General features: G+C 45.8%; 1 protein-coding gene across 10 annotated transcripts in view; it reads left to right on the top strand.

The window, feature by feature from the left end:
- Positions 1 to 13,823, top strand: part of PAICS (phosphoribosylaminoimidazole carboxylase and phosphoribosylaminoimidazolesuccinocarboxamide synthase) — a 124,576-nt gene extending 110,753 nt beyond the window's left edge. For 8 of the 10 annotated variants that reach the window (XM_063920874.1, XM_063920873.1, XM_063920876.1 and 5 more), the window contains 8 exons: positions 1,122 to 1,319; positions 1,859 to 2,037; positions 2,659 to 2,838; positions 2,933 to 3,046; positions 4,831 to 4,914; positions 12,386 to 12,566; positions 13,360 to 13,518; positions 13,604 to 13,823. In XM_063920874.1, coding sequence (XP_063776944.1) covers positions 1,122 to 1,319; positions 1,859 to 2,037; positions 2,659 to 2,838; positions 2,933 to 3,046; positions 4,831 to 4,914; positions 12,386 to 12,566; positions 13,360 to 13,518; positions 13,604 to 13,770 — 1,262 coding nt within the window. In that variant the 3' untranslated portion in view covers positions 13,771 to 13,823. The other 2 variants (XM_063920882.1, XM_063920883.1) reach the window with 2 other exon arrangements.
- The last annotated feature ends 2,993 nt before the right edge of the window (positions 13,824 to 16,816 follow it).

Raw genomic sequence — 16,816 nt, 5'->3', positions numbered from 1 at the left:
CCGTGATTGGTCAGCGTGAGGGGGCGGGCACAGCGCTCTTTATTATTGGAGTATTTCCCCAGCCAAGTCTCGTGGTTTCTCTCCCCCGTGTCTGTGAGCGCGGTGCCGTGCAGACTGCTGGTAGTGACCCCGGTAATATCATCATCATCATCATCATCATCGCTGCTGGTGGGGAGGGTGTGCTGGGACATGTAGTTACACTGTATTTACAACAGTGCCTTGCGGCAGTCTCTGTGCGCGCAGATTGCAGCGTGTAATTGTTGTCTGTCTGCTTGTTTCCATCTAGGGTGACAGCTGCGTCAGCATCATGGAATCCAGTGCGGGTGAGTGTGCAGATCAGCCGGCGTGTGTGCGGGTGGTGCGAGGTGAGGTGGAACACGTGGGGGAGAGCCTGGCGGGCGGCTGCTGCTACTCAGTGCTCACTGTGTATCTCCTGTGTCTCCGCTCTCACAGGCCGCATCCAGCTCCCTCACTGAGCAGCCTGTGGGATCTACGCTATATCCAGTGCACGTAAATCACAGCCCTGCATAGTGTGAGAGGGTCCCGTATAGTGTGCATCAGCGTGTGGGTTTTGGGAAATGCACCCGGCATGTATGTAAGAACTGGGTCTGTACCTGGATATAGTACAGGATGTAATGCTCCATGAGGCTTTACACATTCATCATGTATGTATGTATGTATGTATGTATGATTTTTTTTTTTTTTTTAAATAAAAATGTTTTTTCCTGTAAGCAACACGGTTGGAGTAGTGGTTAGTATTACTGCCTCTGAGGTCTTGGGTTTGAGACTGTGTGGAGTTTGCGTGGGTTACACAACCCAAAAATATACTGGCAGGTTATTTGGCTTTTGGAAACATTTTTTACAATTCTAGTGTCACTTTGCTGTAATATCCCTTTAATTGTGCACAAATTAATTACACAGGTTCTGTGGATTACTACAACCAGGTGAAATGCAGCTTGAGGTCAGCCTGCCCCAGAACCTGTGCAATATTAATATGTCCCTTGTTAGAGGGATATTTTAGCAACCCTAACCCAGTGGCATGTAGTAGATTATAATCTCCTCTTGGGCAGCGGGCGGCTGATGTGAGTGACTTGTTCATAACTTTGCCTTTTTCTGTATAGAACTAAGGGTTGGCAAGAAGCTGAATGAAGGTAAAACTAAAGAGGTGTATGAGCTGCCGGAGCACCCTGGCTGTGTTCTCATGCAGTCTAAAGACCAGATCACGGCAGGTAATGCAGCCAGGAAGGACCACATGGAGGGGAAAGCCTCAATCTCCAACAAGACCACTAGTTGCATCTTTAAGATGCTGCAAGAAGCTGGTAAGATCCCTATCAATCAGTCCTAGATTTATTTTTAGTGATACTGTTGTGAAGTGCCACTATCCTAGAACACAAATAGGTATTCTATTCTACACCCCTTTTCTGTATGGCTATACATGTTCTAGTAAATCCATCTTGTGGTCTGTATACAGTAATCTGGGTTTTCTGTGACCCATTGCTTGTCTGAGAATCTTAATATGCCCTTAAAAAATGTATTAGTTTTACAGGCATAAGCAGGGCACTTAGGGCCAATTTTGCTGCAGAATCAGCTGTACTCTTATTTAATCACTAATGAAGTATAAAGTGTTCATCTCTTCCAAATCCATTCTAGACAGTGTGCATTTGTAGCTCTGCATCACTTTGCATTGTCTATTAATCTAATAACCTGGCTGTGCCTGTTCTAGTTTTCCTATATATACCAAATAGTCCTGGACACTTCTGCATTTTTCACCTACATCTTTATATTCCCAAGTCTGTGACTGTAGCCTCAACGTCTTATGACTTGTCCATCCGTGTTTCATCTATTTCCATGTTATCAGGCATAAAGACAGCGTTTGTGAAGAAATGCAGTGAGACTGGATTCATCGCCACACACTGTGAGATGATCCCCATTGAATGGGTGTGCAGGAGAATAGCCACTGGCTCCTTCCTAAAGAGAAATCCTGGGGTCAAGGAAGGATACAGGTTTTATCCCCCCAAAGTGGAAACCTTTTTCAAGGTTGTGTTTTTGACACTTATATTTTTTTTGGTGTGGATGCTCTTTCTGTAATCTGTTTACATCTGAGCAGTTATCTGTCAGGAGAGGGAAGTATGGGTAGAATTGGGGGTGCTGGTGTCCAGCTGGTCTTCCTAATCTAGCACTGTCTGACGTGCTGGTGTATGAGATGGGTTATGTAGTCATCAGATCTGCGCCCATGTGACACTGGACAGTTTGCCAGTTAGAGGGAAGCCTGTTGCTCCTTAAGCTTACATAGCTATCTGGTTGATTGTCTGTAAGGGCCCCAGAATTCCTGATAGTGGCCGTTGGTATAATTTGGACAGGCACAGCAGGAAAGCGGTATTGGGTGAGCTAAGAGCGTTGCAGTACGCCTGCCTTCAGATAAATCTGTGTGACTGTCTTGATTGCAGATTGCTAGCGGTGTCAAATCATCTTTTTATTGTAGCTCCCAAATGTAAAAAACTCTTGTTCAACCTTTTACATTATGGCCATATTCATTACATATATTAGTACCCTGAAGGCACGTAGCTTAGAATAGATTACTGTTATTTGGGAGTAGTGTGTGTGTGTATATAATTAAAATTATTATTATAACTGACTTGAACGGTCTATTTATTGCAGGATGATGCTAATAATGACCCTCAGTGGTCTGAAGAACAACTAATTGCTACCAAACTGACTTGTGCTGGCCTTCTGATTGGCCAGGCGGAGGTGGACATCATGAGTCATTCCACAGTGGCCATCTTTGAGATTCTGGAAAAAGCATGGTCGACTCAGGATTGCACACTAGTAGACATGAAGGTAAAAATAATCAACCGTATTTTGACAAAATGACCTGTAAATACAATACATGTAAATGGTGGTTTAATCTCTAAATAATTTTCATCTAAATCAGATAGAATTTGGTGTGGACGTGACCAAGAAAGAAATTGTCCTTGCTGATGTGATAGATAATGACTCCTGGCGCCTGTGGCCATCGGGAGATAAGACCCAGCAGAAAGATAAGCAGGTACGTAGGTTTAGCCCCTTCTACTGTACAGGCAAATACATAATTCTGAATTCTGCTTTATGGTGAGATTGCATGGTTGGGTTTTTGTTTTTTGTCGGAGCATTGAAGACTGCACCGTGGCGTTAAATATAGAAATCCATTTCTGTATGGGCTCATTGTTTTACAAAGGCACTGACCCACTATGGCAAGAGCACAATCTTCATGTTTTATTGCCTTTTTAAAAGTAGCTGGAAGCCCTGTCTGTGCAGCCATAGCTCTGTGCACTGGAGCAGGATACACATGGGGGTGCTGTGCATAGTGGTCAACATTTGTTAAACCGGGGCCTTGCAATGTTCTGTAAAATCTAGGAGGTAGCTTAAAAGTTTTGGAGCCGGACCATCGTCCACGACTAAAAGATATGAAAAGTTGTTTAAAACACCACACCTGCCCCTTCAATGCCCTTCAACCTCCCCACATCGTCAGATTTTGGCACATGCCCATACTTGTGGCATATTTTTAAATGGGACCAAATTCATACATGTGTTATGAAGCGTAATAAAAGTACATGCGTTGCAACATGTATAATTTGGGGATGGCTGAGGCAGTGGCATACTTGTAGAGGCCCCCGTAACTGGCTGGTAGTTGCACACAGCAACCCTGGACCACAGTGTGATTGCAGAACACTAAGCCACTCTCGCGTGCAAACCTACTAGGACTTTACTTTAACCAGTGCACAAATGAAGAAGAGAATTTTTTTTACAGCACACGCATTATATATGGAAGCCATGCCAACAATGAATAACCTCTAAAATTTGCCAATTCTTCCTACATATATAGCCCAGGTAATTGTGGAGACCAGCTCTTAAAAATGACATTACAGCTAAATTCTAGATGCATAGCTGAGATCATGTAATCCTTAGTGACTTACTGTTATATAGCACATCAGCTTCCATGACAGCTCAGCAGTGAGTCAGGATACACCCCCAGCGTCTCTAGCACGTTACACCAATAGTATTGCAGCGTTCTGTAATTGATGATCCTCCAACAGCTCTAGCTGCTGATAAGACATTAGCTTTCCCAATAAGCTCATGCGAGCCCCTTGCTTCCCCTGCGGTTCTCCTGCACATGTTCCCCACACTGCCCCTGGCCACTTCACTGTTCCCAGCAGCAGCTAGTCGCTCCCTCTGTTGGAATTAAACGGCACCTGGCCCTCCCTCTAGCACTACTCTACATCCAGAGCTCAGAGCGCCTCTCATCCCCTCCCACTATGGTTGCAGGGCATGGAATCCCCTGTGCAGACAGTGCAGACCCCATGAGTGCATGCAGACAGCATAGCTGCAGGCAGGGAAGGGGACTATGGGGCTGTACACACGGTGAAAGCCAGAGCCCCACCCCCAGGTCCCCCGCTTCTGCTGGTCTGTCTCCCCTTTAAACTTCCCACATTTAAGTATTGAGCAGAATAGAGGAGGCGGAGCCACACTGAATGTGGTGGGAACTCTCTCATATGACAGGGATACAATAAAACACCCACTCCTGTAAACAGTAATGCAGGTTTTTTTGTTTTTTTTTTAATGTAATTTTTAAACTAGGTTTAATAGAGTAACTAGCTCTTGTCAAACTCAGCCACCAGGAATAAAATCTTTGCTGCCATGGTGACTGGCCACTGGGGATTTGTCGTGCCATGTGCTAAACCTATTCATAGATGTCTGTTTTTAAATGCACTGTGTAGAAATGAATGATCAGTCTGGTAGTGAAGGTGCTCCTGTTCTGCAGTCCTCACCTTAAATGCCTGTGTTTTTGCTCAGACATACCGAGATCTAAAGGAAATTACACCAGAAGCTATGCAGATGGTGAAAAGAAACTTTGAATGGGTTGCTGACAGAGTGGAGGTAAGGCTTCTGGTTATCTTGTTGCTTAGATTTTCTATCTTTCCATACGTGTTAAATGGAATCGCTTGGAAATGATCCTGTTAGTTGCTGGAATGGCAGATGCTGCCTTTACGTTCTTGGCAGAACTGCAGTGACTCATGTTTTCTGGGACAGTAAAAAGCTGCATAAATCTATTCAAGTAATTCTAAATTGTCCTAGATACTGTGGCTATTGAACTAGTCTGTCAAACTGAACCAAATTACTGTATAATGGCATCCTAAATCTTTTTTTTTTTTTTTTAATACTCTAATTGAAAGAAAAACCTACCAATAAAATACACAACATATTTTCGTCCACTAGGGAGCACAGGAGAATGCTGGGAGCAAGGCATGCAGCAAAGGGGGTACTTTTAATTACCCAACAGGCCTTGCCTCGGTGTCCACTATACCCCGGGACCAGTATATAGCTATCTATCCCCTCCCCCCCTCCCTCCATGAGTGGTTGCATGGAAGAGAATTGTGTAAGGCCCTGAATAGATTGTGCAAAACACTGCACCCATAGGGGCTCCACCTGAGAAGGAAGGGCCGCCTGCGCTGACAAGTACGTACTAGGGGCGCTGGTTCCAGGGGAAACACTTGCGTAGTGGCTAAGCGAACTACAAGCTGCACCATTACCTGCATCAACAAGGTTGCCCAGGCTGGTTCCTGAGAAACTGTCACCAGTACAGAGATGTCCTGTGATGGAGCATCACACATTCCTTACACACGTCAGCATCAATAGGATCCTGTGGAGACGGAATGTTATAAGACACTGCAAGTGTGAGGCTCAGAAGCCACTGTCTTCTTGCCTCTGAACGACATGATAATATTTGAGACTATACAGTAGTGAATAATAAATGGGAGTGAACACCACAGCCCCATGAGTGTTAAATAATAAGCACAGTGCAGAGTAAGATAACCATGAGGCCTCCACTGAAGGAGCAGGTCCTGTATCAGTGGTGCTAGGTTAATTTACCTTAGACTCAACACCCCACAACTGTCACACAGACACCCAATGCTTGAAAAAGAAAATAGGCCAAGATACTCAACTGGCCAGCATTAATGCAGGCAGGAGAAATAAGCTGGACCCGGCTACTGGAGCGAGGTACAGTGGAGACAGAGGCCAGACCTTCCTTACTTCTGCAAGTCACAGCCACCAAGTGATCTAAAATGGATACCCAGCGTTTTAGGGAGGGACTGATAAATGAAGGAAGGAGGAGAAGAAAACTAGGAGCAAACCATGAGCTATGCTACTAGCAAGCTCTAGAGGTGGGGGAGGGGCTGCAGGTTGGGTACCCTTCTCCTCAGATGAAAAACCCCCAGGTACCTGCATGCCTAACCTGCTGCTGTGCCCTGGTGGTCCAGTGGTGATGGTGCAGAACACTGGGCCCCCACTCGTCTGCCCTCCCGCTGTCTCCTGTAAGCAGGAGGGGATCGCTGCTAGTAGTGGCTCCTAGCGCACTGGGAGCCAGTCAACTTACCCTCCGACACTGGTGCGACTGCCGGGGGGGGGGGGGGGGGGGTCGTCACTGTAGTGGTTCAGAGTCCCGAGGCAGAAGATGCTAGTCGCATTACTATCGCTGCCGCTGGGTGACGGAGCGGACTTGCTGGGCGTTAAGTCCGCAAGCTGCCCTTTCATCTTCGCTGCACTGTAGCACTAACTGAGGGGGGGAAAAAAAACATGGCCTGCTAAAAAGCAGCCCCCACTAATGATGCACCAGCTGAGGCACAAAAATATAATACAGGTTGAGTATCCCATATCCAAATATTCCGAAATACGGAATATTCCGAAATACGGACTTTTTTGAGTGAGATAGTGAAACCTTTGTTTTTTGATGGCTCAATGTACACAAACTTTGTTTAATACACAAAGTTATTAAAAATATTGTATTAAATGTCCTTCAGGCTGTGTGTATAAGGTGTATATGAAACATAAATGAATTGTGTGAATGTACACACACTTTGTTTAATGCACAAAGTTATAAAAAATATTGGCTAAAATTACCTTCAGGCTGTGTGTATAAGGTGTATATGTAACATAAATGCATTCTGTGCTTAGATTTAGGTCCCATCACCATGATATCTCATTATGGTATGCAATTATTCCAAAATACGGAAAAATCCCATATCCAAAATACCTCTGGTCCCAAGCATTTTGGATAAGGGAGACTCAACCTGTAATAACATTTTTATATATATATATATATATATATATATATATATATATATATATATATATATATATATATATATATATATATAATATTATAAAAATCCGAAACATCTACTCCGCGGTCCGATTCAGAATCTCATTCGGACCAAGACAGCGCGTCTCCGGGATCAGATCTAGACGCCTCATCTGGTATGGAGGACTAATTGTCAGCAGCAGAAGTGGATGCCCTTATCCAGGAAGTAAGATCAGTCCTAGCTAATGAGGATGAGGACTCCACTCCCAAATCTAAGACTCTGGTTTTTAAATACTGAAAAAGGAATCAACACAATCCATCTTGTGCGCAATTAGAGGACATACTGGAGCTGGCATAGGCTAAGCCGGGTATGAAGTTCCAGCTCTCTAAAAGGTATAATACCTTTTTATCCACTTCCGCCCAAGAATAGATCGAAGTGGGAGAACCCTTCACCAGTAGACACCCATGTTACGTCTCATGTTCTTCAGTGCTTCCCATTCCAGATACCTAGTCACTTAAGGACCCTACAGATCGGAGGTTGGACACTTTTCTTAAAACTGCATATACCCATGCGGGTGCAATTACCAGGCCGGCCCTGGCATCGGCCTGGGTGACAAAAGCAATCGGTAGTTGGACAGAACAGCTACAACAGGGCCTGTAGTCCAATGTCAGTAGGAAACAATTATTGGTTTTTATAGGACATTCAGAAAGCGAATGTCTATCTTGGGGAAACACCCATGGATACTGTGGTTCTTACCTCAAAAGTTTCGGCTTCAACAGTGGCAGCCAGGTGCTCCTTGTGGCTTCATTCATGGAGAGCAGATGCCTCCTCCAAGAAAGCTCTCAAGACTCTTCCGTATGCAGGAGATACCCTTTGGCCAATAATTGGACAAAATTGTGACGTCACTAGCAACTTCTAAAACTGCCTTTCTTCCGTCATCAGCGGCCCCTAGATCAAAGATGTCCTTTTGCCCACAAGGAAGAGCCAAGGGTCAGGCCTCCTCTAGATTCCAGGCCCCTGCAAAGGGCTCAAAGCCTCGTACTAAGCAACCTTGGGCTACCAGACGCCCAGCCTCCAAACCAGCCGACAAGCCAGGGATCCCAGGGTAGGGGGCTGACTTTTGTCCTTTGCACCTCATTGGTTTGAGATCACAACTGACATCTGGGTCAGAGACGTTGTGTCTTAATGATATGCTCTGACATTCTGGCACTGGCCTCCGACAAGGTTCTTCACCATGGGTCTTCCGGGGGTTCCCGAAAAAGCAGAGACTGTACAACGGTCAGTCAGCTCCTTACTTGCCTCCAGCGTCATTGTCCCAGTGCCACGGGATCAAAGAAGTTAAGGTTTCTACACTTCGCTCTTTCTGGTTCAGAAACTGGATGGTTCTTTCCGACTGATTCTCAACCTCAGAATTAAACATTTTTCCTTCGAGTCCTCAAGTTCCTCATGGAGTTTAAGGTCCATCATATTGGCTCTGGAACTAGGCGACTACATGGCGTCTTTGGATATCCAGGATGCCTGTCTACATGTGCAGATTCGTCCAAGTCACAACCTGTTTCTCGGGTACGCTGTGGAGGGGAATCGCTTCCAGTTTCAAGCCCTGCCGTTCAGCCTCTCCACGGCTACGAGGGTGCTAACGAAAATCATGGCAGTGATTGCTGCGCACTTAAGACGTCGGGGGATTCACATACTACCTTACTTGGGCGACCATCTTCTGAATCAGTCCCAAGAAGGGCTCTCGGTACAGCTGCAGTCGGCGGTGGAGATCCTACAATCACACGGCTGGAAGATAAACTGGGGGGGAAAAAATCATCTTTGACGTCTTCACAAACAATCCTTCATTTAGCTGCGTTGTTGGTTTCCAGGTTACAGCTTGTGTTTCTGCCCCAGGACAAGATCCTTGTTCTTCAGGCCAGAATTCGAACACTTCACCACCACTACCACCAGGCAGTATCCATCCATGCGCGTTCTGGGCTCCATGGTGGAGTACGCTCTGTTCCACACTCGTCCACTGCAGTTGGAAGTTCTTCGCAAATGGGACGGCTCTCCGCTCCAAATTTGTTCAGACCATGGTCCTCTCTCTGGAAGTTTGGCTGTCATTGACATGGTGGTGGCTCCTCAGAACCAATCTGGACACGGGATGTACTTTTTGGATACATGGCTGGACCATTGGTCACCACGGATGCCCGTCTCCGTGGATGGGGAGCAGTCTTAGGAACTCATACTTTCCAAAGCCGCTGGTCCTCCTCGGGAAAGTACACTTCCAATCGACATCCTGGAACTGAGAGCAGTCCTCATGGCGTTCCTATCGGCTCAGTCTCTCCTAGAAAACTCTGTTCAAGGTTCAGTCAGACAACGCAACAGCACACGGGATCCAGAAGCGTATCTAGTGGATGCGTTGACGGCTCTTTGGACGTTCTCCCTCATACTCTGGGTAGTTCGGAAATTCAAGCAGGAAGGAGGCACAATGATCCCAGTGGTTCCAGATTGGCCGCGTCGCCTGTGGAATGCAGATCTCCTCAGCTTGTCCATAGGGGAAGATGCCAAGGCGTGCCTATGTCCAGATCTCCGGTCACAGGGGCCCTGTCTTCATCCGGATCTCAGTCTCCTTGCTTTGACGGGGTGGTTATTGAGACATCCGTTCTAAGGAAGAAGTGTTTTTCCAGGAGGGTTATCAAGATTATGCTCTGAAGTCTTCACCATCGCATCTGGAAGACTTATTTTACCTGGTGCTCTTCTGCTCGTCTATTTAATCCTAGGTCTTTTCGACTAGCCAGGCTTTCGGTTTTCCTGCAGTCAGATTTAGACCTCTGGTTTTTGATTGTCGTCCCTGAAAGTTCAGGTATCTGTCCTTTCTGTACTTTCAGAAGCAGTTGGCTTCTTTACCTGATGTCAAGACTTCTTCTTCTCTTCTTTTTTTTTTTTTTTTTTTTTTTTTTTTTCTTTTCTTACAGGGAGTCCTTCATGTACAGCCACCTTTTTTGTAGCTCCCTGGGATATCTCCCTGGTTCTCAGTGTTACAATTTGCTACCCTTGAACAGTTGGACTCTGCTGACCTATGCTGGCTTACCTGGAAGACCTTGTTCCTCTTGGCAATATCGTCAGCCAGACAGGTCTCTGATCTTAGTGCCTTGTCCTGGTGTTTCACCCGGATAGGGCGGTTCTTCAAACCCACGCAGGTTTTCTTTCTAAGGTGGTTTCCTGATTTGTATATTTTTATTTTTTTATTTTATTTAATTTTTTTCCACCTGAATCAGGAAAATAGTGGTACCTGGATTGAGGGCCGCATCTCCACAGGAGGCTTCCTTGGATGTGGTGCAGGCTCTCTCTATTTATGTTGACTGAACTAGATATCAGTAGCTCGGATTCTCTTTTATCTTATTATTTTCTCACAAACGGGCTTGGCCAACGTCTAAGCAGACCTTGGCCAGGTGGCTCCGCTTGAGTTTTCACCATGCTTATTTGGCGTCGCATCTTCCTACTCCTGCGGGGGTTAAAGCTCATTCCACCCATGCTGTGGGGGCTTCGTGGGCAGCCTCTCGTGGGGCCTCTTCTGCCCAGACTTTCAAAAAAGTTCTAGGCGTTTTCACACCTATTCGTCCCACGCAGCCTTCGGACGAAGGGTCCTTAGTGCAGTCCAGGAGCGTCCCTGCCCTTAACGCTGGGACGTCCTAAAGCTGTCCCTTATCTCATGCCCCCTAGTGGACGTGGAATAAAATGGGATTTATGGTCTTACCTTGATAAATCCTATTTCTTTGAGTCCATAGGGGCACAGGACGCCCTCCCTGGCGCACCTGTCTTGCGGGACCGGGTTTCCTGTATTGGGTGTGTGTGTGTGTGTGTGTGTGTGTGTGTGTGTGTGTGTGTGTGGCCATTCATCTGCTCAGTATTTCTGTGTGATGTGTCCTACTTCCTGCCCGTTCCTACTTTGGGCTTGCTACTAAACTGGTGGGATCGGGGCTGGAGTATAATGGACAGGGAGGCAAGGCCTGCTGGGTAATTTAAAAGTAACCCCTTTGGTGCCTGCCTTGCTCCCAGCCATCCTATACCCAGCGTTCTCTCCTGCGCCCCCTATGGACTCAAAAGGATTTATCAAGGTAAGACCATAAATCCCATTATAGTGTACATCCAGTAATGGTAATACTCTGTCAGGGTAGTATTCCAAAACATACATAATCGGCTTTCTTCATATTTAATCACCTATATCCTAGAAAAATGCATAAATACATGGCAGGATATAACATGAGTACAGTATTTAAGTATTTCTTGTCAAGCATTCATGAATTGACTTAAAATGTGGATGACCCCTTGGATACCACTTCCCATATTATACCATTTTGTCATCCTAACCACCTTTCTTACATAGGACCTGATTCTTGTTTGGAAGTTAAGCGAAAATGCAAGCAACTGCGCAAAACCATGCTGCACTGCAAGTGGGGAAGGGAGATGTAGATTTGGCTGGGGATGTGTTCAAACTGAAATCTAAAGTTCAGTGTAATAATAGTTTAACATTTGTGGGCAACATGCAAAAGCAGTTAGTATTTACCCTGCACAGAAACAATATAACTATTGTATTGTAACATGGTTTGTTCCAGGCACAAAGTTGCATGCTTTTTTGTTTTTGTTTTTTCTGCTTTACTTATAAACCTGAATCAGGCCCATGGTACCTTGTAGCTAGTGGTAACTTAACAAGTTATGGAAGGCAAGTTATTAAAAAAAAAAAAAAAAAAAAATTTGGGGCCCTGGCCATCTTGACACAACTTACTGCTTATTAATTTTTTTTTTTTGTGTGTTTTTCTGCCTTCATCACATTCACAGGGAATGAATTTTATATAAAGCCGTGTTTGGTTGCTAAGAGGAAATGCATAATTAAGCACATGAATGGTCACATGCTTTTGTCCTGAATTCGGTTGGGATATAATCCAGTCATAGCAGAACAATTCTGGCTGCACATGGAGGAATGCACTAGCTTGTGACAGCAGTTAATTTGCTAAATCTTCAGAAACCAGTCCTTCCAGTGGCTTCATGTTGCAGTGAGGCTGATAACAAATCAGGCTATGAAATTGTCATTTTGAACCTGGCAGTGTGTGCCTTTCTCTCACACAGCAACACTCATGTGACAGGAACCCAGGTGTATTGGGGGAATTGCAAAGAGCAGTTATGTTACACTTGTCTAAGAAATGCAAAGCTGAATTTTGATGCATTTAGATGATTAGTATTGAGTTGCTACTAAGTTAAGTTCCTGTCTGTTTTTGTCTTGTGTCCAGCTGTTACTGACCAGTGAGAGCCAAGGAAGGGTTGTAGTGTTGATGGGCTCCATTTCCGATCTGGTACATTGTGAAAAAATCAAAAAGTCCTCTTCAAACTATGGAATACCGTGTGAGCTTCGGGTTACATCTGCCCATAAAGGCCCTGATGAAACCCTGAGGATTAAGTCTGAGTATGAAGGTAAGAACTGCAATGGGGAAAGCAGTTTTCCTGCCACATTGTAAGTGGAATGCAAGGATGTAAGAACAGCTGCTGTATGTCTTGTCCTTATTGCTTTAGGAGAAACCTTAGGTAGGTCATACAGAGAAGACAAAGACCTGATGGGCCCAGTTATATTGCTGTAAACGTAATAGGTAAAATACAGCACAACAATTGTCTGCAGAAGCTTCCTTGTGAACTTTGACACTTATTTTTGTAGCCAAAGAGGAGTTTGGGTTATATTTTTTTTTTCCTCTACATTTTGTGATCCTTAGTGTAGCTGTGAATGTGGAGCAGTGATTGGATTGAGGGCTGTGTAATACATTGTATAATGAGCTGCCAACTTGTGCTTGTTTGAAGTTGTGGCCTGATGTTTAGCTGGCCAAAGGGTAAAAAAAACAAATTCACCTTTGCACCTCCTTAGCTGTGAAAGGGTTTTTAATCTTGTACCTGCTTTTTAAGTTGTTTGGTCTCCTCATATTGCGGTCTCTGGATCCTCCTACAGGCCATGTAACAGTAGAATGATCCGACAAAGCTGAATTGTATGTCTAGATACTGACTTTTTTTCCCTGTGTGGTTTGTGGGGTTGGGTTTTTTTTTGTTTGTTTTTTTTAATGGATTATTCAGGAGAGACTTGCCTGAATGCTACATAATTATCCTTTTGTAGTTCAAATGCCTTTGTCCATTTTACGATGTTTGAAACCATATATAGTGAAGGAATATAATTATTACGTACAATCTCAACTGTTCCACTAACTTTATATATCCCCCCCAGGAGATGGCATTCCAACAGTGTTTGTTGCAGTTGCTGGCAGAAGCAATGGCTTGGGTCCCGTGCTCTCTGGAAACACTGCGTATCCAGTTATTAACTGTCCTCCTCTTACTGCAGACTGGGGGGCACAGGATGTCTGGTCTTCCCTAAGGATGCCCAGTGGTAAGTGGAAGCATGTGCTAGGTTGCTGTTCTGTACTGTGCATACTGTCCATATACTGAACTAAAGCACTTCTGTGTGTTTGCAGGTCTCGGCTGTTCCACGGTCCTGTCTCCGGAAGCTGCGGCTCAGTTTGCTGCTCAGATATTTGGGTTGAACAATCACCTGGTGTGGTCCAAGCTGCGTTCGTGCACACTGAACACGTGGATTTCTCTAAAGCAAGCAGATGTGAAGCTGAGAGAGTGCAGCATGTAACACTCTAGACTATGTCCTCCTCACTGCAGAACAATAAACTTCATTTTCTAGAATGTGTTGTAAGTGTGTGGTTTCTGGGGGCTTTGAACTGCTACCATTAAATAAGTTAGTCAATTTTTGTAGAATTTTTAACAAACCATTGGCATTGAAGATCCAGTAATAAGCTGCTGCAGTTACAGGAATGTCCCTTAATCTGAGTGCAGATTATGGCAGGGGCAAACGCAGGATTTCTAAACAAGGGTTGAGAGAGAGTCCCAAGCTGTATTCACAAACTGTAAAAAATTAAAGATACATGCTCACATCTGCCTTCCTGCCACCATTGCCGAGGTCCTGCAGCTCCTCCGCTGATGGTGACTGCCTCTGTTCGCTGCTTCCAGGGAGCTTTGATGTGCTGACTCCTGCATCTCTGCCGCAGATGGTGACTGCCTCCGGCTGCCGCTGACTGTGTGACCCTGACAGTCCGCACTGTGTGGACCTCGGACGGAGCTGCTATGGCTGACCATGCGCAGCCAGCAGCTCCCCCCCCCCTTCCCCCTCACCACTCCCGTGACACTCTCTATGCAGAGAGCAACACTGTCGCGATCGCGGCTTTTACTGAGACGGAGACACTGCTGTCTCCGTCTCAAAAATAAAAATGTTGGCTCAGGGGGGTTTCCAGGTACTCCGGAACCCCCCCCCCCCCTGTGTGCGCCACTGTATGGTGCTGCTAGAATGGTTCTTGCTGTTGCTATGTACAGGTAGTCTGGCTCTGTTCTTTGTTAAAGTGTTGTAGGACTTGTCAGTGCCTGAATTCTTCCACATAGTTATGTCTGTCATAGCTAAGAAACTGGTTTGTCCCAAACTACTATCCATACAGGATTTGTTTAGTTAGATCCTAAACTACTTGTGTTATAAATCTCCGGTTTAGATGCAGAAATATAGCTCCCTCCTTTAGCAGATTTGCGTATTTGAATACGTTTGTAAATACGCTAAAAAATTCTATTTCCTTAAAGCTGATTTAATAACACTTTATGGTTCCTAATATTTCTCTAACGTCCTAGAGGATGCTGGGACTCCGTAATGACCATGGGGATAGACGGGCTCCACAGGAGACATGGGCACTTTAAGAAAGACTTTGGATCTGGGTGTGCACTGGCTCCTCCCTCTATGTCCCTCCTCCAGACCTCAGTTTGATACGGTGCCCAGTGGAGACTGGGTGCATTTCAGGGAGCTCTCCTGAGTTTCCTGTAAAGAAAGTATTTTAGTTAGGTTTTTTTATGTTCAGGGAGCCTGCTGGCAACAGACTCCTTGCATCGAGGGACTGAGGAGAGAGAAACAGACCCACTTCTCTGAGTTTCAGGGCTCTGTTTCTTGGGCTACTGGACACCATTAGCTCCAGAGGGATCGGTACGCAGGTCTCACCCTCGCCGTCCGTCCCAGAGCCGCGCTGCCGTCCTCCTCGCAGAGCCGGAAGATAGAAGCCGGGTGAGTATGAGAGGAAAAGATTTCAGAGGCGGCAGAAGACAGCTTGGTCTTCAGAGGTAACGCACAGCAGTGAAGCTGTGCGCCATTGCTCCCATTCACCTCACACACCGGTCACTGTAAGGGTGGAGGGGGGGCGGGCGGGCGCCCTGGGCAGCAATATAAACCTCTCCTGTGGCAAATGTACATATATACATGTCCAGCTGGGCACTGTACATGTGTATATAAAGGGCCCCCGCCATGTTTTTAAGAATTTTGAGCGGGACAGAAGCCCGCCGCTGAGGGGGTGGGGCTTCTCCCTCAGCACTCACCAGTGCCATTTTTCTCCACAGCACCGCTGAGAGGAAGCTCCCCGGACTCTCCCCTGCTTGATACCACGGTGAAAGAGGGTTTTAAAGTAGAGGGGGGGCACATAATTGGCGCATATACATACTTGAAAAGCGCTACTGGGTAAACATTGTTTTTTCCTGAGTCGTATAGCGCTGGGGTGTGTGCTGGCATACGCTCTCTAAAGGGCCTGGTGGGGAACCTGTATTCAGAAAAGAGCTTCCCTGTGTGTGTGTGTGGTGTCGGTATGCGTGTGTCGACATGTCTGAGGTTGAAGGCTCACCTAAGGAGGGGGGGGGGGGGGGGGGAAGTGTATGACTAAGGTCTCCGTCAGCAGCGCCGACACCTGACTGGATGGATATGTGGAATATTTTTAAGTACTAATGTTAATTTATTGCACAAAAGATTAGACAAAGCTGAAGCTAGGGTACAGTCAGGGAGTCAACCCATGTCTGTCCCAATGTCGCCGGGACCTTCGGGGTCTCCGAAGCGCCCACTATCTCAAATAGTAGACACAGATACCGACATGGATTTAGACTCCAGTGTCGACTACGATGATGCAAAATTACAGCCAAAAGTGGCTAAATGTATTCGATATATGATTATTGCAATAAAAGATGTTTTGCATATCACAGAGGAACACCCTGTCCCTGACACGAGGGTACACATGTATAAGGGAAAGAAACCCGAGGTCACCTTAACCTCCTCACATGAGCTGAACGAATTATGCGAAAAAGCGTGGGAAACTCCAGACAAAAAACTGCAGATTCCCAAAAGGATTCTTATAGCGTATCCTTTCCCGCCAAAGGACAGAATACGGTGTTAATCCTCCCCTAGGGTAGACAAGGCTTTGACACGCTTATCAAAAAAGATAGCGCTCCCTTCCCAAGATACGGCTACCCTCAAGGATCCTGCTGACCGCAAGCAGGAGGTTACCTTGAAGTCCATTTATACACATTCTGGTACGTTACTCAGACCGGCAATTGCGTCGGCTTGGGTTTGTTGTGCAAGGACAGATTCCTTATCAGCGGATATTGAGACCCTTGATAAGGATACCATTTTAATGACCCTAGGGCAGAGGTTCTCAAACTCGGTCCTCGGGGGCCCACACAGTGCATGTTTTGCAGGTCTCACAGAATCGCAAGTGAAATAATTAGCTCCACCTGTGGACCTTTTTAAAATGTGTCAGTGAGTAATTAATACACCTGTGCACCTGCTGGGTTACCTGCAAAACATGCACTGTGTGGGCTCCCGAGGA

This window comes from Pseudophryne corroboree, chromosome 1 (assembly GCF_028390025.1).
Source record: "Pseudophryne corroboree isolate aPseCor3 chromosome 1, aPseCor3.hap2, whole genome shotgun sequence".
NCBI classification, from domain to species: Eukaryota; Metazoa; Chordata; class Amphibia; order Anura; family Myobatrachidae; genus Pseudophryne; species Pseudophryne corroboree.
Note: the sequence above shows the minus strand (reverse complement) of the source record. Positions and strands in the feature narration are given on the sequence as shown.